This window comes from Salvia hispanica, chromosome 4 (genome assembly GCF_029641045.1).
Source record: "Salvia hispanica isolate PSC_SH4W2 chromosome 4, Shi_PSC_v1, whole genome shotgun sequence".
Classification (NCBI taxonomy): domain Eukaryota; kingdom Viridiplantae; phylum Streptophyta; class Magnoliopsida; order Lamiales; family Lamiaceae; genus Salvia; species Salvia hispanica.
In genome coordinates, this window is record NC_142695.1 from 4829437 (window position 1) to 4854942 (window position 25506).

At 37.6% G+C, this 25506-nt stretch overlaps 2 protein-coding genes and 1 pseudogene across 2 annotated transcripts; all 3 read right to left on the reverse strand.

Annotated features, from left to right (window-relative positions):
* Nucleotides 1-7122: 7122 nt before the first annotated feature.
* Nucleotides 7123-7907, reverse strand: LOC148927112 (uncharacterized). Its single transcript, XM_089057738.1, has one exon. The coding sequence runs from the start codon at nt 7887-7889 to the stop codon at nt 7413-7415; it is 477 nt and encodes a 158-aa protein (XP_088913864.1). The 5' UTR covers nt 7890-7907; the 3' UTR covers nt 7123-7412.
* A 1545-nt stretch (nt 7908-9452) lies between these two features.
* Nucleotides 9453-11402, reverse strand: LOC125197836 (cytochrome P450 714C2-like; annotated as a pseudogene).
* Nucleotides 11403-21260: 9858 nt separating this feature from the next.
* LOC125197837 (protein NRT1/ PTR FAMILY 6.3-like) lies at nt 21261-24994 on the reverse strand. Its single transcript, XM_048096353.2, has 4 exons — nt 24611-24994; nt 24500-24539; nt 23621-24198; nt 21261-22229 (listed from the first exon to the last, which is right to left on the reverse strand). Exons 1-4 carry the CDS (start codon nt 24913-24915, stop codon nt 21374-21376), a joined length of 1779 nt encoding a protein of 592 aa, XP_047952310.1. The 5' UTR covers nt 24916-24994; the 3' UTR covers nt 21261-21373.
* Between the last annotated feature and the right edge of the window lie 512 nt (nt 24995-25506).

Genomic DNA, 25506 nt, shown 5'->3' on the forward strand with positions numbered 1-25506 from the left:
TTAATTTAATTTAATTTATTTTAATTTATTTGATTTTTTTTATTTATAAGAGACAGCTAAGGTTGTTGTTTTATAATTGGTCTGTATGGATGGCAGTCATTTTCCGTCATGTTAATTAAACAATTTGACAAATTAGTAAATTCTTTTTTATTGGGGTTGTATTAATGGGTTTTTTTATATTGGTATGGTCCAATTGGAGTGCAGTGTTAGCCCTCATGTTGATTGACGTAGTAGTAGTAGCAGCAGCCGCCGCAGTAGTCAAACCTTTTAAATAGTGTTAAAGATTTAAGTACTTCATCACTAATCATTTATATGAATATGAGTATCAACATTATTACATATTTACCTATTTTTATTTCAATTTAAAAACATAAATGTTAATCGATTGACGTGGTGTTACCATTTTTTATTAACGTTTGCTAACATCAAATATGGAAATCTAATAATCCAGATTTTAGTTTGCATGCAGTTTATCTGCAAGAAAATAATTTTTGCTTTTTTTTAATTAAGTTAAGAATTTTCGAATACACATAACATTATTAATGCGCTCAGATCCCTTATTTAGATTTAAGAGCTGTCAACGAAAACTAACCTTATAAGTTATAGCTTCTAACCACGTTAACAATTTTGAAAGTGTTCAACAATTTTGAAAATGTTTGAAACATGGCCTCTAATTTAACTTAGGCATAAAATATACTCCATACTACACTAAACATGAAATTCGAAATTCAGATATATCATGAGCTTCCTACGAATAAAGGTCATGATATATCCAACACAGTTTCTAAGACTCTGAGTATTTCTAAATCAGTTACTCCCTCAGTCCACGAAAAATAGATAAAATTGTAAACGACACAGATTTTAATGTATAATTGGTAAAATAAGAGAAATATATGAAATAGTAAGAGAGAGTGAGAGAAAAAGTAGTGGAATGAGTGTTACTGGATTGTGGGGTACACATTTAATTAGAATGATGTGTAGGGTTGTGAACGAACAAAAAATGACAAAACTTATCTATTTTTCGTAGACGGGGGGGAGTATTTCCTTTTGACCTTAAGTTGGAGAGACATTTTTGCTTAGGGCCTGTTTTGTAGCCTTGATTGGGCTGGATTATATGATTTATCCACAGAAATCACCCTGTTTTGTACACTTGATTAATAATCCGCATGACCCGGGAGAAAAGGCATTGACCCGCTTTTTTTAACTGTTCCTAATGGATATATGCATGTTTAAAATCCACCAAAATTAAATGGATTAAAAACCCATCTTGGAATTCGTAGCACAGCTAATGCACAATATTCCATATTTATCCTTCTATTTTGCCCTTACAAAATCAGTTCAAATTTTTAATTGCAAATTGAAAAATAATTTGGGTACCTCTTCCTCCGCCAAAATCTGTCGAAGAAACGTAAGCTTTTACCTTTCATCCGTTCAAATTTTCAATTGCAAATTGAAAAATAATTTGGGTACCTCTTCCGCCGCCAAAATCTGCCGAAGAAACGGAAGGTCAAATAGTAATTGACGAAGCTGTATCATGAGGCTTTATCTGGTGTAATTGACAACAAGCTCCGACAAACCCTCGCTGCAAGCCAAACACTCTTTCTGTCTCTCTCAAAGCCAGCCGCCATCTCTGTCTCTCTCAGGTATAGCAACCGGCCATTATATGTGATGCATATTTTGCAATTGGTTATAGGCGTTTGATTGTTTGAGAATAAAAATCTTGTCATAATTACTTGTTTGAGGTTGAATTTACTGCTTCCTAGCTTATACAAGAGGTTAAAATATGTCCTATGAGCATGGTAATTTATTGTTTGAGATTTGAAAATAAATTATGCACGATGCCTCTTTCTGAATTGAGAGCCTTTAACTTTGCAAGTAGGTAGTAGCTTTTAATTTAGAAGCTCATATAGAAACACTTGTTTTGAATGAATGGATATTCATTTGGGATATGAAATATGAATGAGGGCATCCATGTATATATAACATGTCTTAATCGGATGAAATATTTGATAAACCAATGCATATTTACTTATTTATATACTTGTCTGAGGTTGAATTTATTTGTTCCTGGCTTCTCCAGGAGTTTAAATTATGTCGCTCTGAGCATGAAATTCAATATTTGGGCTACCCACTTGAGGTTTAGTTCATTTGTTTATATCTATGTATGTTGTTTTGGTGACTCAAGCATTTTACTCTATTAGCATTTGCATAGTAAGTTGAATTAGTGTGGTTCTCAGATCAGCACATGGCGAGCCGTGTTTCTACGCCTGCAATTCTGCTTCAAATGATGGAGGATGTGCTCCAAAATCATCATCTTGACTTGGTGTCTGTAATTTTGATATATCTATCCAACAAGAGACAAGGTCGACGGATTGGACAGAGAAACATACGGGCGGCATATGGACATCTTATGAGGATCCCTGAGCAGGTCAGACGCAAGAATCGGCTGTTTGGGGTGACTGATGTGTCATGTTTGGATAATCTTCGTATGGATAGAAATGCCTTCGGTAGATTATGCCAAATTATTAAGCAATCAGGGGATTTAGTGGATGGAAGATTTGTGACTGTCGAGGAACAAGTCGCCATGTTCTTGGGGATTCTTGCACACCACAAGAAGAATCGTGTCGTACGGTTCGATTTCTGGAGGTCTTCATACACAGTGTCACGCTATGTACACCGTGTATTACGAGCCATTCTCCGCTTGCAGGGCGTACTAATGGTCCACCCAATACCCATTCCGAATGACTGCGACGACAATAGATGGAAGTGGTTTAAGGTAAAAAAAATACATAAAAAACTGTCCCCTATGTTTGTATTAATATCAATACTTATTTGTGTAATTTACAGTTGAATAATATCATTTGTGGGCATATTATATTGATGGGAGTTACTATCGGATGACCTCTTAGGGCTGTCTAGGGGCACTAGATGGGACCTACATCAATGTTCAAGTAGCAAATGATGCGAAGCCAAGATACCGTTCGAGGAAAGGACAAATTTGCACAAACACATTAGCAGTGTGCGATCACTATCTGAACTTTGTATATGTGCTACCGGGGTGGGAAGGGTCTGCAGGTGATGCTCGAGTGCTACGTGATGCTATGAACAGGGTTAATGGACTAAGGGTCCCTCAAGGTGTCTTTGATTTTAGTTGATTATCTTGTTACAGTTGTTGTATATGTATTATTAATCTGGATTTTTGTAAAAACCATGCAGGGAATTACTATTTATGCGATAACGGTTATGCAAATTCTGAGGGATTTCTTACCCCTTACAAAGGTGTGCGTTATCATTTGAAGGAATGGGGACCCGGAACTGAGGCTCCACAAAATCCTCGTGAATTGTTCAATTTGCGTCACACACGTGCACGTAATGTTATAGAACGTGCTTTTGCAGTGATCAAGATGCGGTGGGGCATTCTCAGAAGTGCATCATATTACCCTGTGAAGACTCAAATTAGACTAATTATGGCATGCTTTTTATTACATAACTATGTTAGATCCGCCATGCCTGACGATCCTATTGAATTGGAGATGAATGGAGGGGATGGGGCTGAAATTATAGATGAAGGTGTTAACACTGAATTCGTTGATGGAGTTGAACCATCAACAGAATGGAATGTGATGCGGGACACTTTGGCTGAATCAATGTGGAATACGGTACGTCATGCCATTTAAATGCAAATAATTGATTCTCAAAACTTGATGTACTCTTCATAATCTTGTGATTTGTTTCATGCTTGATATATCCAGTACCAAGAGCACGGCTACTGAGATTGAGAAGCTGATTTATGGAGATCAATGAATGCAAAAAATGTACTTGGATTGGAATCGTCGAAGCATTGATACTTCTGTTATTTTTGCAAAGTTTGTTTTGTACTAGTCAAGCAAAAACACTTTAGCATAATGCAGACTCTAGTGTTTAACTAAAGTGTATGCTTAGATTATCTTAACTTCCAAACGGAGACATAAATTAAGCTTTGTATTTTGTAGGTGCAATTTCTCTTTTGGGTTATAAATATTTGTTTTGAATTGGATAGTATATGATTTAACAATGAAGACATATGTTACAGTTTGTCATTTTTTGTTGCACTGCCTCTTTTTGGTTTTGGTTTACGAAAACTGGTTGTGAATTGGAGAATAATATAACTTATAAATGGAGACATTTTAAGATTTGTAGTATTATTTTTTTTTTAAATTGATTTCAATCAAAATTTAACAATCACGAATTTAAACTGATATTATATTTAACTTACTAACATTAAATAACTTAAGTAATAGTACTATATTACTATCTAATTAAAAGTAATACGTATAACTTAGATATTTTGGGTTTTTCACATTGTTTATTCACAAAAAACATTTCACATAGAATATGTTTGTTGAAATGCCTCTAAGATATATTTACATACAAGTACATTTATTTTAATTTTTAGCAACTTACTCTTTTTTCTAAATCTCCCACTTCAGTTAATGCTATGATTGATCAGTGGAATTTAAAGAGTAATATGGATTTAAGACGCTATATATAAGGAGACATAAGTTAAGATTTGTAATTGTTAGTTGAGGAGATGACACAAAACAAAGCCCACATGATATCATATACCAAAAAAAGTGGGTGTACATCACTAGGAGATCTATCGTCTAATCCATAGATAACTAAGTACTAATAAACTTCCATTTACCAAAGCATTAACAAAAGCAAGAACACAACAGAGAACCGAAGAAGGATAATGGGCATTACATGCAAAAAATGACTACCAATATAGATAATAATTCCTTCGGTTCATGCTTCAACCTCCACTGCAACTACGGAGCTGTTTTTCGACTGGTTGGGAGGGGGCTCCAAGATGCACATGAACTACCATTTGGGGACGCCTGTGGTAAGCGCCTAACTGGAGATGGATATCGCCGGCGAGGGCGGTTCTCGATCTTGTTCTTGAGATCATCAAAACGTGGGGCATGGGTCATCACGTTCGTGGTGGATTCACGGTCTAGTGAGTTATTCACACCATCTCCTAATTCCAGATCGTCGTTGAATAACTTTCGTTTTGCCTTCCAAGACCCTCCAAACAGCGGAGAGTTTACCTCCTCCAAGTCCTCCACAACTTCAGTTTTCTTGGTTGGGCTATGATTCACATATGCAGTAGAGTTCGAGATGACCACAACATCTGGCTCATTCTCAACCTGCACATTAGATAACTTGAACAGGGATACGAGTCTAGAGAATTCTGGCTCGTCTCTATGATAGTACGCACCTGCAAATGGATTTTGCTGCACAGATTGGAAAAGTTATTGCACTTGCTCGCTCTACAATAATGCACTACTTGAAAAATAGTTAAATGTGCAAATTTTTATGTATTAAATAATGGAAAGTGAACCTGAAAGATCTTATTCCAGACTACATCATTGGCTCTGATGATTTTGTGGCTCAAGTCCCAGATAATGTCTGGGGTGTCAAGGATCTCCTTGAACGTTCGAAATCGTCTTTCGAGGAGCTTCACACGTTGGTGAATCTCAGTGAGAGTAAAATTACTGCCCAACTCCCTATAAAAGAGATCGCTAGCTTCGATAATAGCCCATCCAGGTATCACGTCCCCAATCCAAGGATCACGTCGTCGCAGACGTATTATCGCGGACAGCAGCTTGTCGTCGACTTCAGCTGACCAACTTCCTTTGTAGAAAAACGCATCTTGCTTTGGAATATTCATAGACATTTTCAAGGATGATTTTTTGAGGGAATGCCTGGATACGTGCTCAAGTCTCATCTATTTATACATGAAGATCCATCTAATAGGTGTGATAAATATCGCCGACTACTATTTGAACCATAACACTGTTAGCTTTAAATACTTGTGAAATTAGTTTCTGCAACCTCTTCAACATCCTTATGAGCTCATAGTTGACAGAGACTGAGATTTAATGCAGTAGGATTGAGGCTCCATGCTCTTTTCACCACCTCAACACGTTAGAATTAGTCTTCAAGACATTAGTAAATACCGCCGACTACTATTCGAACCACCAATTGTAACATTATTAATGCTTGGATCCAAACTACTCCTGATATTTCACAAATGAGCTACTTAATTCACCCCATCCACTTCTGAAAAAGGTGTTTCATGAGCTGTTACACACCACATATTAAATGCAAACTTCAAATACGTGTTTTTAGTTGAAGAGTCCAGATCCTCTCCTTCAAAATAATCACTTCCATGTTCGTAAGAGGACCTTGGTGAAAGAATTTCTCCTCCGCAAACATCAATTCTCCGAATAATATTTTGCTCGTCCTGACTACGCACATCTGACTATTAGTTCTTCTGCAGATTCGTGGATGTTTGATCATTGCAATAAGCCAAGCTTCCTCAAGAGCTTCTCTTTGACAAATAACAAATATAGACTGGTAAGTCTCCTGACCATCTTTTGCATCCATTGAGATTATCTTTTTCTGAGTTAGACTTATAATTTACAATTCAAGCTCATATAAATATGTCAACTGTCTTGTCATTTACGAAAACTCTGTCCTGAATGGGTGAACAAGCATGGGGTTGAGCTTCCATATGATGTGTCATGGACCGTGAGACTCTTGAAAGTTGGTAGTTGGGCGAAGCATGGTTGGAAGGCCATTGTTCAAAAAAACATTTTGAAGGTAGGGAATCGGTGCAACTTCCAGATGATTGATCATCGGGTCGTCCAGTTCTATTTCTTCAATGAACACTGAGTTTGGCTCCATCCAAGGTACTTCAATGGCTTAAAATGTTTAATTTTGTTTTCAGTTGATGTTGTGGTTGACATATACTTAATCGTCTACTACTATGTCTAAATCAACTCATGTCTTAGTATAGATCTTTTTCCCTTGCTGTCAGTTAACTAAGCATGCTTAAAAAACTTATGGTTGCATCTATAGATCCACTAGTATGTAGTATAAATCAACTCATGTCTTAGTAGTTATCTTTTTCCCTTTTTGTCATTTAACTAAGAACGTTTAAAAAAAATTTGATTGATGGTTTGTAGTGCAGTGAATAAGCTATTTTCTTGTTTGGTGAAAGAGAGTGTTTTAATTATAATTTAGTTCATTTAATCTTGTACAGATATCTACTTTAGACAATCAATGCACACCAAATAATTTACATTAGTGACTCATATGGATAATGATGCCATTTAAGTCTACCAAAATATACATCAGTAGATCAAAAGATGGGGAGTAGTGGCATCCATCACACCAAAAAGGATGGCCTACTACATAATTTGATCATGAATGACAAATTCCCCTACACTATGGGGAGTAGCGGCATCCATCACACCAAAAAGGATGGCCAACTACATAATTTGATCATGAATTACAAATTCCCTTGCACATTTAACTACTACTTCTACATAAAAGCTTTCAAAAGCATCATTCTAGTCCCAACCCCATCACATGACATTCTGTTTCTCCAAGGCTCGATACACATAGACTTGTCGTGCCCCTTCCGGCAAACTCATGAAAAAGTCGAGCCTCTCAACCTTTGCAAGGATAAACTCAGAGCCATCCAAGGCTTGTTCCAAGCTTAGGCCAGGTATGACCCCTACAAGCTCGAAAACTTCTTTGCGGGCCTTAGTCAAATCGAATTCATATCCAATTCGAGTAGCTAGATATTGCAGCCTTGCATTAGTGTCTTCATGCATTTTCCCGATAACTTCAACAAGGCCATCCAAAGCATCTCGACCTTTTCGCTTCTTCCCAGCCACTCCAGCACTAGAGGATTGAACACTATCAGTAGGCTCTTCATGCGGCACAACATCTGGATTTCCTTCTTGTTCGAAGTACTCATCAAAGTCGTAGTTGTTCTCGTAGGCTTCTGCAGTGTTTGGCCTTGATTGCGAACCCATTTCATTAGCTGCATCTACCATATCTTCAGCGCCTAAACCAGTTGCGCGGTCTTTTCCAAAGACAACCTTCCAGTCTTCGTAATAGGGCCAACTTTTGTATCGAAGGCCACGCAAACTGGGATCAGACTGCACATTAGGAAAATATACTGTCATCAATCAGATTACACAAGTCATAAGAGTCAGACTTCACTCAATTATCCATTATACAAAGTAACACATACAAAATGGATTCCAAATCCTCAAGAGATACCTTTGCAATTTGGTCCCATTGTTGGTCATCCACATCGATCTTGTAGTCCCCATTCAGATTGAAGCCAACACCACTTGCAGAAAGAATTTGTGATAGGGAGCCATAGCTCTTCTTCCAAGTGTGAATTTTAGACTGGATGTGAGGGTTAGCCTTTATATCAGTACCTGGAAATTCTCGGCGCATTTCGGCTTCAATTTTTTGATGGTAACCGCCCCGAAATCCATTATCAGCCTTCCATCCGCGAGCAATAAGATCTTTCAACGTACCTAGGAGAAACACCTCCTCTCTTTCATTCCATGTTCGACGACTCCGATCAGCCTTCGATTGCCTCCGTGTTTGACCATGAGTTTCTCCTGCAATGTTAGAAATCTATAAAGGAGGTTCTGATAGAAAAAAAAAGGTAACATCGAACTAGACAACACATGGTGATAGAAAAGCTAGGAAATTGTAGACACCTGCTCGTCCGTTCCCCAGTGGTGGGCGTCTGTATCCCAGTGGTGGGCGTCCGTTCCCCAGTGGCTGACCAACATTTGATCTGAGAGAATGAGCCATCTTCGAGCTACGTCAAGAATGCAAGGACACAAACAATTAGAACCACCTTCTTCAAACTCAAAATAATAATTTAGATGCTAGTTACCTTGGCAATTGCAGATATGATCAAGATGAGTGTGATAATATGGAGCTCGAATTGGGTATATAAAGAATGCAGTGGCTAGGTATTCAGCAAAAAAAAGAGAGGGAGAAAAGAAGGATGAGGCGGGACGTGAAATAAAATTTGGGGGGAAGAAAAGAAATTTATGGTGGGAATGCCAAATAAAATTTGGGGGAAGAAGAATACGGTGAAAATGTGAAAAAAAAAAATTGGGGGCAACCTTGTCTAGTCAAATTTTAGTCCACTTTCAATCATATACACAAAACAAATGACTGGATTAACATGATACGAATCCCACTTAAAAAACACTAGACTAAATTTTAAATAATCATGACAAATCCACTTATATAATCCACACTAAAGTCCTATCCCACATAATCCTGTCAAGGCTACAAAACAGGCCCTTAATGTCTAGTTTGTTCGTGTTATGCATTAATAGGGATACTAGGATGATTCAGATTCAAATACAAGAGACAACAAGAGGGATACTAGGATGATTCAGATTCAAATACAAGAGACAACAAGAAATTTTGAATTGCTTAACTTGATTAACTAAGATGACATAGCCTTTCGAGTTGGCAGCCGTCTTCTATCATTACAGAATAAAAAGAATGCTTATAATGTCACACGAACTTATTCGAAAGAATAACCAATACAAAAATGCAACTTGTACTGATTTAATTTATAACTTGTTAATTAAAATGTGAACTCCATGCTTAGGCTCTATCATCATGGTCATCTCTGGCTTATGGACATATTTTGGAGACAAGGTGAATGAGAAGTTGGAGATGATGAGAGCCATGAGGCACTTAAGCTCCACCATGGCCAGATATTGCCCGATGCACACGCGCTGTCCAAACCCGAAAGGCATGTAGCAACTCGGGTTCTTGCTAGCACCCGAGATTCCGTTTTGGAACCTCTCTGGCTTGAATTGCAGCGCATCCGGACCCCATATGTCAGGGTCCGTATGCAACGTGGTCACCATGGTCCACACGTTCACGCCCTTAGGCACGTGCACGCTCCCTATCTTCATGTCTTTCGCCAGCTCCCTACCTAGAGTTGGCGCCGACGGATACAACCTCATTGTCTCTTGAATCACCATATGTAGCTGCAAACATAAAAAATATAAATATCAAACTAGAATCTAATTAGTTTATATATATGCTAGTATCATGTATCTAACCTGATTCATCATACGAAGCATGTCTATGTCGGGGGCTTGCCCCCGACACACTTGCTCCACTTCTTCCCGAATGCGCGTTTGCCACTTGGGGTTCGAGGCTAACAACATTAAACACCAAGAAGCTGAAACGGCAGATGTCTCGAAGCCAGCAAAGTATATGTTTCTGCAGTTATCAACGATGAACTGATCCATCGCAGACGATGTTGAATAAGTCCCCTTTGCTCCTTCTACAAGAGTTTGCAGCAAATCCTTCTCGTATCCAGTCTCTTCTCTCTCCTTTACTACCTTCAGTATTGATGTCCGGATTTCCTTCTCCAAACTCCATATCTCCCTATTACTCTTTGTTGGAAGATGACTATACATACACACAAGAAATATTATTTTCTGCTTGCTCCATAATTAGTCATTATAATCATCAATCATACCTTAAGCCGGGAAGGCCGGCAGAGGTTAATTTCTTGGACACGAGTTTTTGGAGAGCCCCAAGCTTCAAGAAAATTAAATATCATGCCCTTTACTATAATTACTCCCAAAACAAGCTCTAGAAATAATATCCCCCGAAAATCTCTTCATGTAACTGTCGACAGCGATGTCAAGAACTCCACCGTTGTTGGCTTCGATTTCTTGCTTCCATGTATTCACTACTATGGTAGCCGATTCAGTGATTATGCTCATCATCCCCTGCATCACCATCCCTGACTTAGTACTACTAGTATTTTCTTGACCAAAAATAAATAAATACAAAAACTCTATCCATTCTAAATTATGATCTAGTAGTAATTTTAATAATAGTTAACGTCCATAAATCCCATAGTAGTTGAGTGTAACAAATTGACTAAGGAAAGTGGGTGTTTTCTCTATTTTACTTACTCTAACTTTGTCCATGAACAACTCGGGAGCCATGATCTTTCTTTGTCGTGCCCAAATCGCACCGTTGGATGACAAGATGCCCTGCCCAAGAAGAGGGCCAAATGTTTTTTGCTGGTAAGTTGGTTTTCCGAAGTCCTGCGACGTCGTTGTCGTGATCTCCTTCACCACATTCGGATCGCTCACGTATAGCACTTGCATACTTCCCAGAGAAAACATGAACATTTTACCTAAAAGAAAAAAAATGGTTAAATTTGCATGCATGAATACTAAAAAAGCTCCTTGTAGAATGACATGATCCTAATTCATATTCATACTGTATTGCTTCCTCCATAGCTCCAAAAATGGGAATACGGAGGCGGCGTTGTGGAGGGCTGGCGCCCCAGACTCAGTTGCAGCATTGGCGGCGGCGGCCCTGGATTTCTTGATCTCGAGGATGTTGCCGAGGAGGATTTTTGGTGGAGGGCCGTTGATTCTTTGTTTCTTCAACACTTTTTGTATCTTAGTAGGCTTTGCCACCAGAGAAACGTAGAGATGGGCAATGAATCCGAGCACCAGAGCAACAATTGTAGAGACAAACATCTTAATTTGAAAAAAGAAAACAACAAATTATAGGAATATATAGACATTGTTTCTTCAAAAAAATCGTCATCATTTACTAGTAGTCTTTTAAATGTTATATTAGATGAATCCAAACGCAATTTCATGGTTTGAAATTTTCCACAGAAAAAATAAAAATTACTAATTCAAGATTTATGTACTCCGTGATACTTATGCACTTTATTAAAAAATATTTACCATTTCGATCATGGACTGACTACGTGAGAGTAATGGTGATATTCGGTTTTATTTTCTTCGATTTAATTGTTTGAGAAGCAAAACATTATTTGAATGAAATTCAATATACAATAGTTGGTTCTTTCTCTTTCACTGTCCTTAGAAATTAAACTTTTTTTTTTTATACCAAAAGTAACATATTTTCTGGAAATAACATCATTTTTATTTTATTCATTTTATTTTACTTTATTTTCTCCATTTATCTAAAAAATCAACATTATATAATATCATGTGTCAAAAATAAATACTCCCTCTGTTCCAAGATAAGTGACCACAAACTTTTCGGCACGAGATTTTAAGGAAATGAGGATTTTATTAGTAGAGTGGAAAGTGAATAAAGTAAGAGAGTTTAATAAAGTAGAGAGAAAAAGTAAGAAAGAAGGTACCAAAAAAAGAAATGAGTCACTTATCTTGGAACATCCCAAAAAAGAATGAGTCACTTATCTTGGGACGGAGAGAGTATTTCATATTTAGTGGAACTTAGTACTTCCTCATTTTACTTTAAATAAACCATTTTTCTTTTTTTAATATCTCATATTAAATTGACATATTTTTAAAAATAGAACTATTTCTTTTTGGGATGAGAGCATTAAGTACACTCATCCAAAATTTAATTCTAAGTGGAGGAGTCCAAAGTCATGGAGGAGCGAGCCATAAGAGCATCTCCAATGCAAATAGGCCAGTCATAGACCAGTCACTCTCTCTCCCTGTCACGTCAGCAGCACTAAAAATCCACATGTCACATCAGATTTAGGCCAGCCATAGGCCAGCCGCAATAAAAAAAATTCAAAAAATACTATATTTATGAAATTAAAATTACGATTAAATTACGGATTAAATTTACGACACAGATACGGGAAAATTAATTCATTTCATTCAAAAAAATTACAAAGATTTAAAAAAAAATTACATGATTTTTTTTTAAAAAAAGGGCTTCCACACACGAGCCCCGCCACTCTCTACTCCTTGTCGCCGTCGCCACCGCTGCTGCCGCCGTCCTCGCCGTCGCCACCGCCGCTGCCGCCACCCGGGGTATCTGAGCCCACGTCGGAACCCCCCATCTGTGCCCTCGCAGTATCCAAATCAACCCGCATGCTCTTGAGCATCGAGTGAAGAAACATCTTCTCCGTGGGGTCAGTGGCGGTCTTCCAATCTTGGAAGACCTTGTACATCTGCTCCCGCGTTTTGTTACGCGAATAGAGAGTGTACTTGAGTGGGGCGAATGGGAGGGCGGCGGAATGGACCTCATGGGGTGATAGGGGGGATCCTCCCCTCGCAGCCCGTTGCGCCCGCTTTTGTCCAACCGGGCGAGGGTGGCCAGCAAATGTAGGAGGGATGGAAACTCCTCAGCATCCGGGGGGAGGTCATGGGATCCGCCGCTGCTGCCGCTGTAGTCGCCGGTATAGTTCAACCTCTACTTCTTCGGCCACCCAGCGTCGCACCCCGCACGGAACTTCTCGGAGTCCTTCAACAACACATAGCACTCCCAGAAGTGGAACTCCTTGTACTTCCCCGCCAAGGGGAACTGACTCACGGCTATCCTCCGGGCGTCCTCCTCATTCTGCCCACTAGTGAGCTGACGGAGGGCGTTGGCGTACAACGCCGAAAAACGGCCGACCGCGGCCCTGATGCGCTCCCACCCCTTCGGACCTCCTCCCCGCTGAAGTCCTTCCCGTGCGGGCAGTGCCTCCTGTAGGCAGCTCTAATCTTCGCCCACATGTTGACGACCCGCTGGTTGTTCGCAACCAGCGGATCGTCGCACACCTCCAACCACCCCCTGACCACCCCGGCGTACTCATCCTCCGTCCACTTCCTCCGGCCGGGGTGTCGTCAACAACGGGCTGCGACGACTCGCCGACCGCCTTGGCCTTCCCTTCGTCTTCATCTTCTTCGCCGCGGCCCGCCCCGCTGGAACGGGAGTGTCTGGATCGCCGAGATCGATCCCCAAGTCATGCAATGACAAAAGGTCATCGCCAGTGAACTGCGTCTCCACTGGGGTCGACGTGTGAGACGAAGCCGTCAAAAAATCCAGAGAGGGACGATAGACCGTGTCTCCCCCCCCCCCCCGGTGACCCCTGCATCCCGGGATGCATACCCATCATCTGCTGCTGCATCTGGGGCATACCTCCCCACCCCTGCCCGCCGCTGGCCTGTCCGCCGCCCGGCATACCCCACAGCATCCCCCCTAGTTCCCACCCCTCTGCCCTCCGGCCATCATCCCCATCAGCTGATTCCAAGGGACGTTAAACCCTGGGCCCATCTGCCCGTCCATCTGGCCCCATCCAGATCCCACGGTACCCGTGGGAGTCTGAGATCCACTCGTCGCTGGATTGGGCTCGTTGTTGTGATCCATCGCTCGATGATGCTCTTGTACAGAAATTTAGAGAGAGAGAAAACTCGTTAAAACAAGTGGTGCAAATGAAAATGAAACCAAAATCGCGTTTATATAGCTTTTCAAAAAAAAAATTGAAAATTCGGCGTTGGTCGATCGACACGCCACAATGGCGGCCAGCGCATCGGCCAGCGACACGCAATCGGCCAGCCCACGCCGAAAATTTGGCCGATTTCCCGCTGGCCTACTCCAATGGTTCGGCTAGCCGACCGGCTAGCTATGCGAATCGGCTAGCCGGTTGGCTAGCCGACATTGGAGATGCTCTAAGGATGTCCACTAAAGAGAGCCCCAGTGGCTGCCGTCTCCTCGGTGGCGACGCGGCTCCGTATAGTGCTGGACACGTCCAGCCGCGGCTTGGGGGGAGATGCGGGTGCGACTAGTAGGTGGCGGGGACGGATTGGTGTGACCGGGCCGTGGGCGCTGCCCGCGGCGGCTTATAGCCAGGGACGGAGCCAGAAATTCTGTGTAAGTGGGGCAAAATTCCATACAAAGACATTTTAAGGATTTTAGAAGGGGCATTTATAATGGTATTTCAAAAATTTTTTAAAATAATGATCAAAATAGCACTAATGGATTTTTTTGAGGTGGGGCATTTGCCCCTTGTAGGATGCATGTACATCCGTCCCTGCTTATAGCTGTGCCCGGCGAGCCGTGACATATCTGATGGCTTTTTTTTTTTTTTAATTTTTTATTTATAAATACACTCCATATTCACTCTCATTCACATACATCTACACCCTTTTTCCACTCTCTATATTTTTTTTGTCTCAATATGCAAGGTGGAGATAGTTATGTGTTTTTTAAAAAATTAAATTATGTGTTTTTTCTAATTATTATTGTCTGATAATTTTTATTTGAATTGAACAAAAATATACCAATAATTGGTAAAATAATATGATTTGTGACTATACACAACTTCCCTATTGGATTGGACAAATTTTTATGACTGTGGACAGCATTTTGTTATTGTAGACAAATTCACTATTGAACTGGACAAGTTTTATAACTCTTGACAACTTTTTGTGGTTGTGCCACCGGCCATATGCAAACTATTATACACTCTTAAGATCACTCTCGAAAACATAGGCAAAAGGATCAATCCAATATGAGAAGCCAGAGGGGCCAGATGGAGGGACCTGGCCGGGTATCAAGGCGTTACTTGAACCCATCTATCGCGTGAGGGTATCGCGTGAGGGTGAACTTTGACATCTCTGCCCTGAATCATACATCACTTTTTTTTTATATTAGCATGCTTAATTGTTATTTATATAATATAATCAAGATAGTATTATATACTCCTTTCGTCCCGGCTAAGATGACACATAGCCGGCACAGGGTTTTAGGAGTTATTGGTTAAAGTGTTTAATTGGAAAGAGAATGTGAGTGTAAGTATTAAAGTAGAGAGATAAAAGAAGATGGATAGTTTAATAGGAGTGAGAAAAAGTGGTTGAGTGTATTAATTGAGGAGAGAAAGTTACCAAAAAAGGAAATGTGTCATCTTAGTTCGGACAAACTAAAAAGGAAAACGTGTTATCTTAAGCGGGACGGAGGGACTAGTAATTGACCAATTAAGTACTCCCTCCGTCCCATTGAAGATGACCCACTTTCCTTTTTCGTTTGTCCCAACCAAGATGATCCATTACTTAAAATAGAAACACATTTATCTCTACTTTATTCCCTCTCTCTTACTTTAATTACTCTCTCCTCTTAACATACAAAATATAATTGCATAAAATCCTGTGTTATCCAAGGAATGGGTCATCTTCCTTGGGACGGAGAGAGTACTAATTTCCTAAGTGGGCCTCGACACAATCGTGGGATATGTATATGTTCCCTGAAATTGAAGTCCAAAGCCCATAGTTAAAGCTGAAATCTTGGGATATGTATATGCATACTTTTCGAAATGGGTGCTGTTTTGCATTCCAAAGAAGAAAATAAAGCTTAATAGATTTCTGCAACCACTATTATTAATTTATTATCGTGGAAAAAAGGAAAAAAAAAATAGGTCAAATAAACCACACGGAACTTTAACCTATTTTCATATATGGCGTATTACTTTATATGGCAGCCTAATCTGTGGCCCAACACCAAACATTTTCTAGATTTCATTTAAATGGACTGGTCTTGGGCGTGTGTAATAATATCAATGAAATAATTAGCCCAATTAAGTAACTACGGATTGCATATTCTTTTTAAAATTTGATTATGAATTATGATATTAGATGTACTTATTTGTTGACCTTGTATGTTTCACAGTTAACTTTGGCAAAATTAAATTGAATCGAACTTTGATTGTGGTATTCACATCTCAGATTTTGGTTCATGTAAAATCTTGTTGCATTGCAGAAAGGAATTGAACCTAGCACTTAAGCTTCGAAAGTAATAAAAAATTAATAATAACTATATTAAAAAAAAAAAAAAAACTCGTGACTTTAATTCAATAATGGATTTTCGTAGATGGGCCTTTTGAATTTACTAAAATTTATTTTCCGAATGTCATTTTTCTTATTTCCTTATTAAATACTCCCTCCGTCCCAGATAATTCGGGACACTTTGACCCGGCATGAGTTTTAAGAAATCTAATAAAAAGTGAGTTGAAAAAGTTGGTGGGATGTGAGTCCTACTTTTAAAGTATTAGTTTTATAATAAAATATGAGTAGAAATGAGTTAGTGGAATATAAGGTCCTCTATCAAAAATGGTATTTCCTTATTTAATTTTGATGGTCTCAATAAATATCTTATATCACTTTTAGTATATTTGATAGTGGACCCTACATTCCACTAACCCATTATCACTCACATTTTATTATTAAACTAATATATAAAAATAAAATCAATTCAACTAACTTTTTCTACCCACTTATATTAACAAAGTCAAACAATTTATTAAAACTAACACCAATCAAATATATATAGGATATTTAATGGGGATTGGAAAGAGTAATTATTTATTTATTTATAGTTTTAGAAATAACACGTAGCAGTTTACGCATGCTGAATAATACTCCCTCCGTCCCAGATAATTCGTCTCACTTTGACCGGGCACGAGTTTTAAGAAATATAATGAAAAATGAGTTGAAAAGGTTAGTGAAATGTGAGTCCTACTTTTATATATTAGTTTTATAATAAAATGTGAGTAGGAATGAGTCAGTTGAATATGAGGTTCACTACCAAAAATGGTAAAAGTGAAATGAGACAAATTATATGAGACTTACTGAAATGAAAAATGAAACAAAATTATCTGGGATGGAGGGAGTAATTTAATTTACATGAATGCATATTTAAGCAATCGTATCCCCTGCGCATTTTCTGCATTAGCGAGTTGTGTTTTTCTCACATTTTGCATGAAAAGAAAATGTAGTAAATGCGATTTTCACAACGTACAAATTTCTCACAAATTGATATAGTATTATAAGTTTTCTTCGGAATTTTTATTCATTTCATCATTGTGTACAAGAAATATGTTACAGTGTAGGCCTAATATGTTAATTAAGGTTATATTTTCGGTATAAACGCTTGAGTTGTGGAAATGACGACCAACATAGTCGCAGTTTGCCAGAATAGAAATACTGACAAAATCAACATATATATAAACAAAAACAAAAGTTATTGTAGATCATATGATATGTTATTAAGTTGATTTTTGATAACCTAATTAAGACCCTTTGCTAAGTGGAATGACCCTTTTTTCTTTTGGACACGACACTTCGGAAATAAGTACTTTTGCTTTTTCCTTTTCGATTTTTTCCTCTATCCTAATATTGAAATCAGGGAACTCACAATTTGATAGTAGTAAATTAATGCTAATATGCAATCTGGCTAACATAGCATGGCTTGTCACATTCACGAATCTAGTTGCACTAACTTTATATATATGCATGCAAAGTTCACGCAATCTTCTTTTGGTTTCTATAAAATTAGTGGACTGTATTAGTTCTGCTTATTAAATTATTAAGGTCTATCAGGTCTTCCAAAAAATAAGAAACATGCATGCTTTATTAATGACATTTTTGATGATAATGAGAGTGAGTCACGAAAAGATAAATTCGTGGTGGGTGTTACAATTTAAACTACCTCTCTGATTAAGACCACAAAATCCACTTGCTTCGGATTGAAAAGCTTCCACTCCAACACTACTTGCCTAATTTTGTTCGATGAACATATATGTATATAAAATTTGGAACATTTGGCTTTGTTATAAATTAGATTCAAAGTGTTTTAAATATTTAATGATGTCTTCAACTTTCAGTTTGTAGTAAATTTATTGATGTTTGCATAATCAATGAGTATGGTACAAAAACATCATTGAAAATTGAAACACATGCATGTTAGGATTCTTTCATGTTTATTTAAACTTCACGCAATTTAACACCCCCTAATTAACTAATTTAGTCGTTTTCACTTTTAGGATATATTGTTTGGTTTGTATGTGCTTTCAAAATCCCCATTGTCCAAAAGTGTTTTCAAGTACCCAATCACATTAATTAAAGTCATACTTAAGCTATGCCGACGTGATGGAAAAGATCATTATAATTGCGATTATGATAATGATAGTTGAATGAGATAGATCACATTTCAGATCTAAAATACATTAAAAGATGGCTACGACAAGTGACACCCCACTAGTATTCATAATTTCAATGTTGTATTCAAGCCATATACTTCATTCGTCCTCTTTCTTATTACCACGAGATTTTTATAAAAATGTGAAGAAATGTAAACTAAAAGAAGAAATGTATAAATTGAAAATTTTAATGTGAGCCCAATTTTTAAGTATATTAATTTTATAATAAATATGAGTGAAATAAGTTACTATTTCTCTTTTTTTTCGCTTTAACTATTTAATTATTTTTTTTCAAAATGAGTGTAGAAAATGAAACTTCTCTATTAATATGGAACGAAGGAAGTACTTTATTCTCGGACGGAGGGAATATACGTGCATGACTCTTGCTATGGAAGAGCGCACCCTGAGCAAATCTTATTCGTAGATTATAAATCACACGAACACGTAAATTATATTTGAAAAATCAAGCGTGTAATTTAATTAACCAAAATGACGTTAGATTTATATTCTTGTTTAATGATTCTCACCATTCTAAAGACCTTTAGGCCAAAAATTTAAGTCAATAAGTCACCAACATATATTAGATTTATATGCTTTTTTGACTTTCGTAGTTATTGAATACAACTAGGGCTGGGAAAAAATACCGAAATACCGGCCTTATCGTACTGAAAAAAATACCAAAAATATCAAATTTTCGGTATACCGTGACTTTCGGTACGGTATGATACCTTACCAAAATATTCTGGTAAGGTAACGGTATGAATTTTCAAATACCGCGGTATACCGCTGCATACCGAAATTCGATAAATACCATAAATTAAGGTATATACCGTAAACTAAGGTACATGCCACAAAAATATAAACACAATTATATATAAAATATATTTTATATATTTTTAAATTATAAAATCTATTGTGAAATATAAATATGAATAAATTATATTTAATTTATTTTTAAAATTATAAATAATAAATAATATTTAATTTATTTTTAAAATTATAAATAATAAATAATATTCTAATTTTCTATTTTAATTGATGTTGAAAGTCAGGTATACCGAAAAAGTAAAGTATACCGAACTTCGGTACGGTATACCGTAAATGAGGTACGGTATCGGTATGAAAATTCGTCATACCGAAAATAAGGTATTCCGAAGTTCGGTATACCGAAAATTTTGATAAGGTAAAGATATGACTTTTTCGCATACCATATTTACGGTAAGGTATATGGTATGGTGGTTTTGGTAAGGTATATCGTACCTACCCACCCCTAAATACAACTGATGGATATCATTTCCACGAATACATGATCAAATGAATACCAAGTTTATTGAATCAATACATCGCTGTATGACATTAACATTACTTTAATCAAATTAACGAGGCTTATGAGACATTACCTCATCCCATTTTATATTACTCTTCGTTAATACGATGTCACCTCCAACATGGCAGGTTATTTTATGTACTCTCTGTCCTCAAAAAAAAGTCAGAGATGACACAAGATTTAGTAGATTTTATTTGTGTGCTAAGTGAAAAAGAAAAAATATGAAGTTATTTTTATATTAATATGAGGGTGAATATATTCCAAAAATGAAAATATGATATTTTTAATAGGTTAAATTTAAAAAGAAAGTGAGACATCTTTTATAAGACAGAAGAGATTATATATTTAGGAGTAAAGACCAAATATGGTCCCTAACATATGGTCGTTTTATCAATTTGGTCTTTAACATTATCTTTTTGATTATTTGGTCCCTCACAAATAAACTCGTATCCGAATCGGCCCTCACTTAATAGAACCGTCAAAAAATAGACGATGACCGCAATTTGACTATATTAAATTACTAATGGTAATTAATTATGCCTAATTATAATTCTTTTCCTATTAGCAAAATAGTATCAGTTGCAAAATGAAATGAATAATTTGTAATTTAATAGGAATTAAGAATTATAATTAGGTATAATTAATTACCATTAGTAATTTAATATAGTCAAATTGCAATCACCGTCTATTTTTTTATTGTTCTGTTAGGTGAGGACCGATTCGGGTCCGAGTTTATTTGTGAGGGACCAAATAATCAAAATGATAATGTTAAGGACCAAATTGATAAAACGGTCATATGTTAGGGACCACATTTGGCCTTTACTCACATTTGATCATATGTTGGTCTATACATTCTGTGTTTGTCACTAAATGTACGTCATATTGTAATTTTAATTTAGGAGGTTTATTATTAAATGCCTATTTTACTTTATTAGTATAACTTTGGTTATGGCCCTATATTTCACTGATCTATCCGATTCATAATTTATAACTATAAACTTAAAATAAAAAATAAAAACACATTTTATTTGAATTTTTTACTCTTTTTAGTTATATTTTTGAAACCTGTGCAGTGAGACTTTTTTTTTTATGATGGATGGATCGAGAGAGTATAATTTAATACTAACAATGATTCACATAAAGATGGACATTAAAAGAGAAGTACAAGATGGCCCAATGCTGATGAGACAAATTCCATTATTTTTGTAGGCTATGTATATTACAATTAAATAAGAAAGGGAATTTATTAATTAAAACAAAATTAGAAAAATCACTTCTGATTTTTTTTTCTTATATCATGGCCCTACCCCACAAGCTGCATACATAAAATATATACTTTTATATATATATATCATGTGCTTTCTCCACAATCTTAAACATGAAAACAACTTACAAAGCCATTAAATATTTAAGGCTAGAGAAACAAATCCATATTAATGGCAACTTGGTTCACTATCTTCCATCTCAATCCCCTCATCCGCAAGCCTCTTCTCCTTGTAAACATACTTTCTTGAACAAACCAAAAACACAACCATATTCACAATGCTCAAGATTGTCAATAGCCAATAGAAGTTGTAAAGCCTCCCTTGATTGAGATTATCAGCCAACCATGGTTTCTTCTCACCAGTCACCTTGTGCACAATGCTCACCAAGATTGAGCTCACAAAGAACCCTAGTGAAAGAGTGCTCAAGAACAACCCTGTGGAGATAGTCTTCATCCCCTTAGGACACTCTCTTAGGAAGAAATCAAGCTGCCCCATGTACGTAAACGCCTCCCCGGACCCCACTAGGAAGAACTGTGGGACAAGCCAAAAGACGCTCAATGGCACATGATGTGGCGTCTGACCGTGTGACTGGACAAACCTAAGCCTCTTGATTTCGGTCAAAGCGGCCGCCACCATGGCAAATATTGACAAAAATAGCCCCACACCTATCCTTTGAAGGGGACTTAGGCCTTGAGGGTTCTTGAGCAATTTCTTGCAAATTGGCGCGATTATCCGGTCATAGACTGGCACGGTCAAGAGGATGGTGGCGACAAAGAAGACGGTGAGTGAGGCAGCCGGGATCTCGAAGGATTTCCCGATACGACGGTCCATAGTGGTTGCTTGTGACACGGAAAAAGTTGTCATTTGGGCATAAACAGTCCAAAACATTACCGTTGTGGCCCATGTTGGGAGCATTCTAATTACCAATTTCACTTCTTCAACATCTGTTAATGTCGAAATGCACCACTTGTTGGAGACATCCATTTGCACATTAGGATCCTTGATAGCTGCCTTGTCAAGAAAACTTTAATAAAAAAGAAACAAGTGTCAATTAATTGATAAGCTAATTGATTGATTGATTCTGATAAAATCAAATATATTTACACGTGACATGTATAAATAGTTTGATGTGGGGAACAAAATAGGATTTTCTATGTAGTTACATTTTTCTTGATACTATGCATGACACCAAGAAAAATGTGTGACCGACTAAATAGGTACCGATGTAACTCAATTATTTAGCAATAAAGTAATACTAGTACTATAGTATTCAAATTCATGCATCTCGATGTGAACACACACACACACATGCACGTACATATATATTATAGTGTAAAATAAGTATTGATATGATCTATTTGAAAGATTCTGTTGTTAGCAAGATGTGAGGAACACACAAAGGAATCACATGGAGTGACCTTTCGAGACATCAGAAAGATTCATCTGTGGCAGTTCGATTTGTGAATGAATGTGTGCAATATATATTTATGAGGATTCTGCACACAAGCATATGACTCAGTTTTACTAACCGAAGACTATTATTTGAATTTATATGGAGTACTTGTTATAGCATATACTACTACTCAATAATTTAATTTCTTGAACCTTTCAAACCATATAATTATTACATACTTCATTGGTGAAGATCCATATTGGAACTTTAAAAAATTCCTGCATCTTTTGTAATTTGATTATATAGATGGTACTATGTCACTCTTCCAAGTAAAGAAAACAATATCTTTTACATCAAAGCCCGAGTGTAATGCACATAAAGATTTCTTTTAAATTTTTTTAAAGTCAAAATTTTTAGTTCATAAAATTAAAATTGAAAATTATCCAACTTGCATATATCAAATTGGTTAAAACACTATTTGTTGGCATCTCATAAATAATTACATTTGTCGGACTCTCACTCATATGCATATCATTTAGTAGCTCAAATAATGCACAACTCAATTCCAAATATCTCCACCGTCTTGGTCGACTTAAATATTTTTTGGATGTTTTAGTAATTTGTATCTTATCCATTTTAAAAAAAATAATACGAAAATTTTTCAATTTTAAAGTAATAAACTATGCACATGTTTATGATATTATTCAATGCATAAATAAACGTAAAGTATCGTACGTGTCCATAAATATTAATTATTGCTATTCAATGTTTGCAGTTAACTTGTTATACTTCAAAATTTCTAATCACATAAATCAAAGGTCAACATGCTATATATCCTAGAAATATTTTTATGTTTTTAGAATGTGTTTTACCAACAAAGTATTAACTTTTCATGTTATGTTCTTTGTCAATTTCTGGATTTACCCCACTCCAAATAATTAAACAAAATAAAGCTATAAATCAAGCAAAGCAGTTAATTCAGTTATATGCATCAAATAAAAAATGAAAAAAAAAAAACTCACCGGAATTCCTTGCTGTGCGGCAGCTTCTGCTTCTTCTTCTTCTTGCTCTCTCCCTCCTCCGCCGCCACGTCATCCACGTCAAACAGAAGCGACGGATCCGACGGCGGCTGGAGGTTCCTCTTCCTCCACGCCGCCACAAGCACAGACGCAATCTGCGTGAGCGGGCTCCCCACCAGCTTCTTGAAACGGTACCGTTTGGTCCCGGACAAGAACACGATGAGGCCGACGAGGATCGCGCAGGCGCAGATCCCGTAGCCCCACTCGCGGCCGAGGTGGTCCTGGATGTAGACCAGCACCGTGACCGCGAGGAGCGCCCCGATGCTGATGAAGAAAAAGAACCAGTTGAAAAACTTTATCATCTGCTTCTTCTCCTTCGGGTCGGACTCGTCGAACTGGTCCGACCCGAACCCGGACACGCTCGACTTCAAACCCCCTGTGCCGAGTGCGGTCAGGTAGAGTGCCGTGTAGAGGACCAGCATCTGCTTGTCGCTCGCCGGGATGCATGACCGGCTCCCGGCCTCGCACTTCGGCGGCCGGAGGCTCGGGATTATGGTGGAGATTGTCAGGATCGTCACACCCTGGATCCAGTCAATTTTCACCAAATTAGTCAAACAATATGACCCCAATAATTTTGAAATTGTCACACATATGTCGAATTAGAGTCTTTATATATCACACGTAAGTTTGGTTTGTGTTAGTTGTAACACGCTAATCAACAAGATATCACAATTAACGTGTGATTAATGCCCGAGGCCAAAAATACCAGACTCGAATAGTAAACAAGATATCACAATTAACGTATGATTATTAATGCCCGAGGCCAAAGATATCACACTTCAGTAATAAACAAAAAAAATGCATAAGGAGTAAAATTATTACCGTTGCTTGAACAGCAGCAAAGATGCCAATGGTCAAATACCTGCCAAAAAAAAAACAAAATAATTAAAATTATGCAAAAAAAAATGATTAATTTAAAAAAATTGTACATACCTTCCTAAATAGGTGTCAGCGATGAAGCCACCGAGCAAGCAGAGCATGAAGGAGGTGCCGAGGAAGTTAGTAACGGTGTTAGCGGAAGTGGCATTGCCCAAATGCATGGTGCGGGTCAAGTAGGTGAGGAGGTTAACGGCGATTCCGAGCGTCGTTAGCCGCTCACAGCCCTCGACGGCTAGGATCATGGCCGCGGTGACCCAGCCGCCGGAGGAGGAGCGGAGGGCGGGGCGGCCCTTGTAGTCCCAGGCGTCGGGGATTGTGTCGTCCGCCTCGTGTTTAGTTTGAGGGAGAGAGGAAGCCATTTGGTTGGATGTGGTTTTAGAGCCCGTGATGAGTTGAAGGATTGGAGAGAAAGAGAGGTTTTTAGGTGTTTGAGTATTAAGGGAGGGAGGCTGTGTGTTGCTTTTATAGCAGTTTGGACGGACCAGATTAATTAGTAGATGTAAATATTTTGTATGTGTATGATAGGTGGATACTATGATTGGCAAATGGCAATATAATAATGTAACATATCTAGTAGTATTGTCATGTACATGAACATGATACCTGCTGGCAGATCCTGGGGCAAGAAATAATTTGGAGATTTTTGCTTATTTTATTAGGAAAAGTGCAGTCAACAATATGGTATTGTAGAAGGTGAATTTCATTGGATTAGCTCGAATAGTCCGCTAAATTTAAAAATTAGAGTTGAAAACTCCTAATCGATAATATTTCAATTCTGTTAGTCTATGGGCTGACCCGAAACTTCATTATGGAAATTATCGACAATATTAATGATTAATAACATTAGAAGTATATAAGTGTCAAATTAATTAGTCTGTACGTCTGAAATATAACGTTACTCCATCTTAGTCGGTTAGGATTAACTGTTTACCTGAAACTCAAACGTGGAC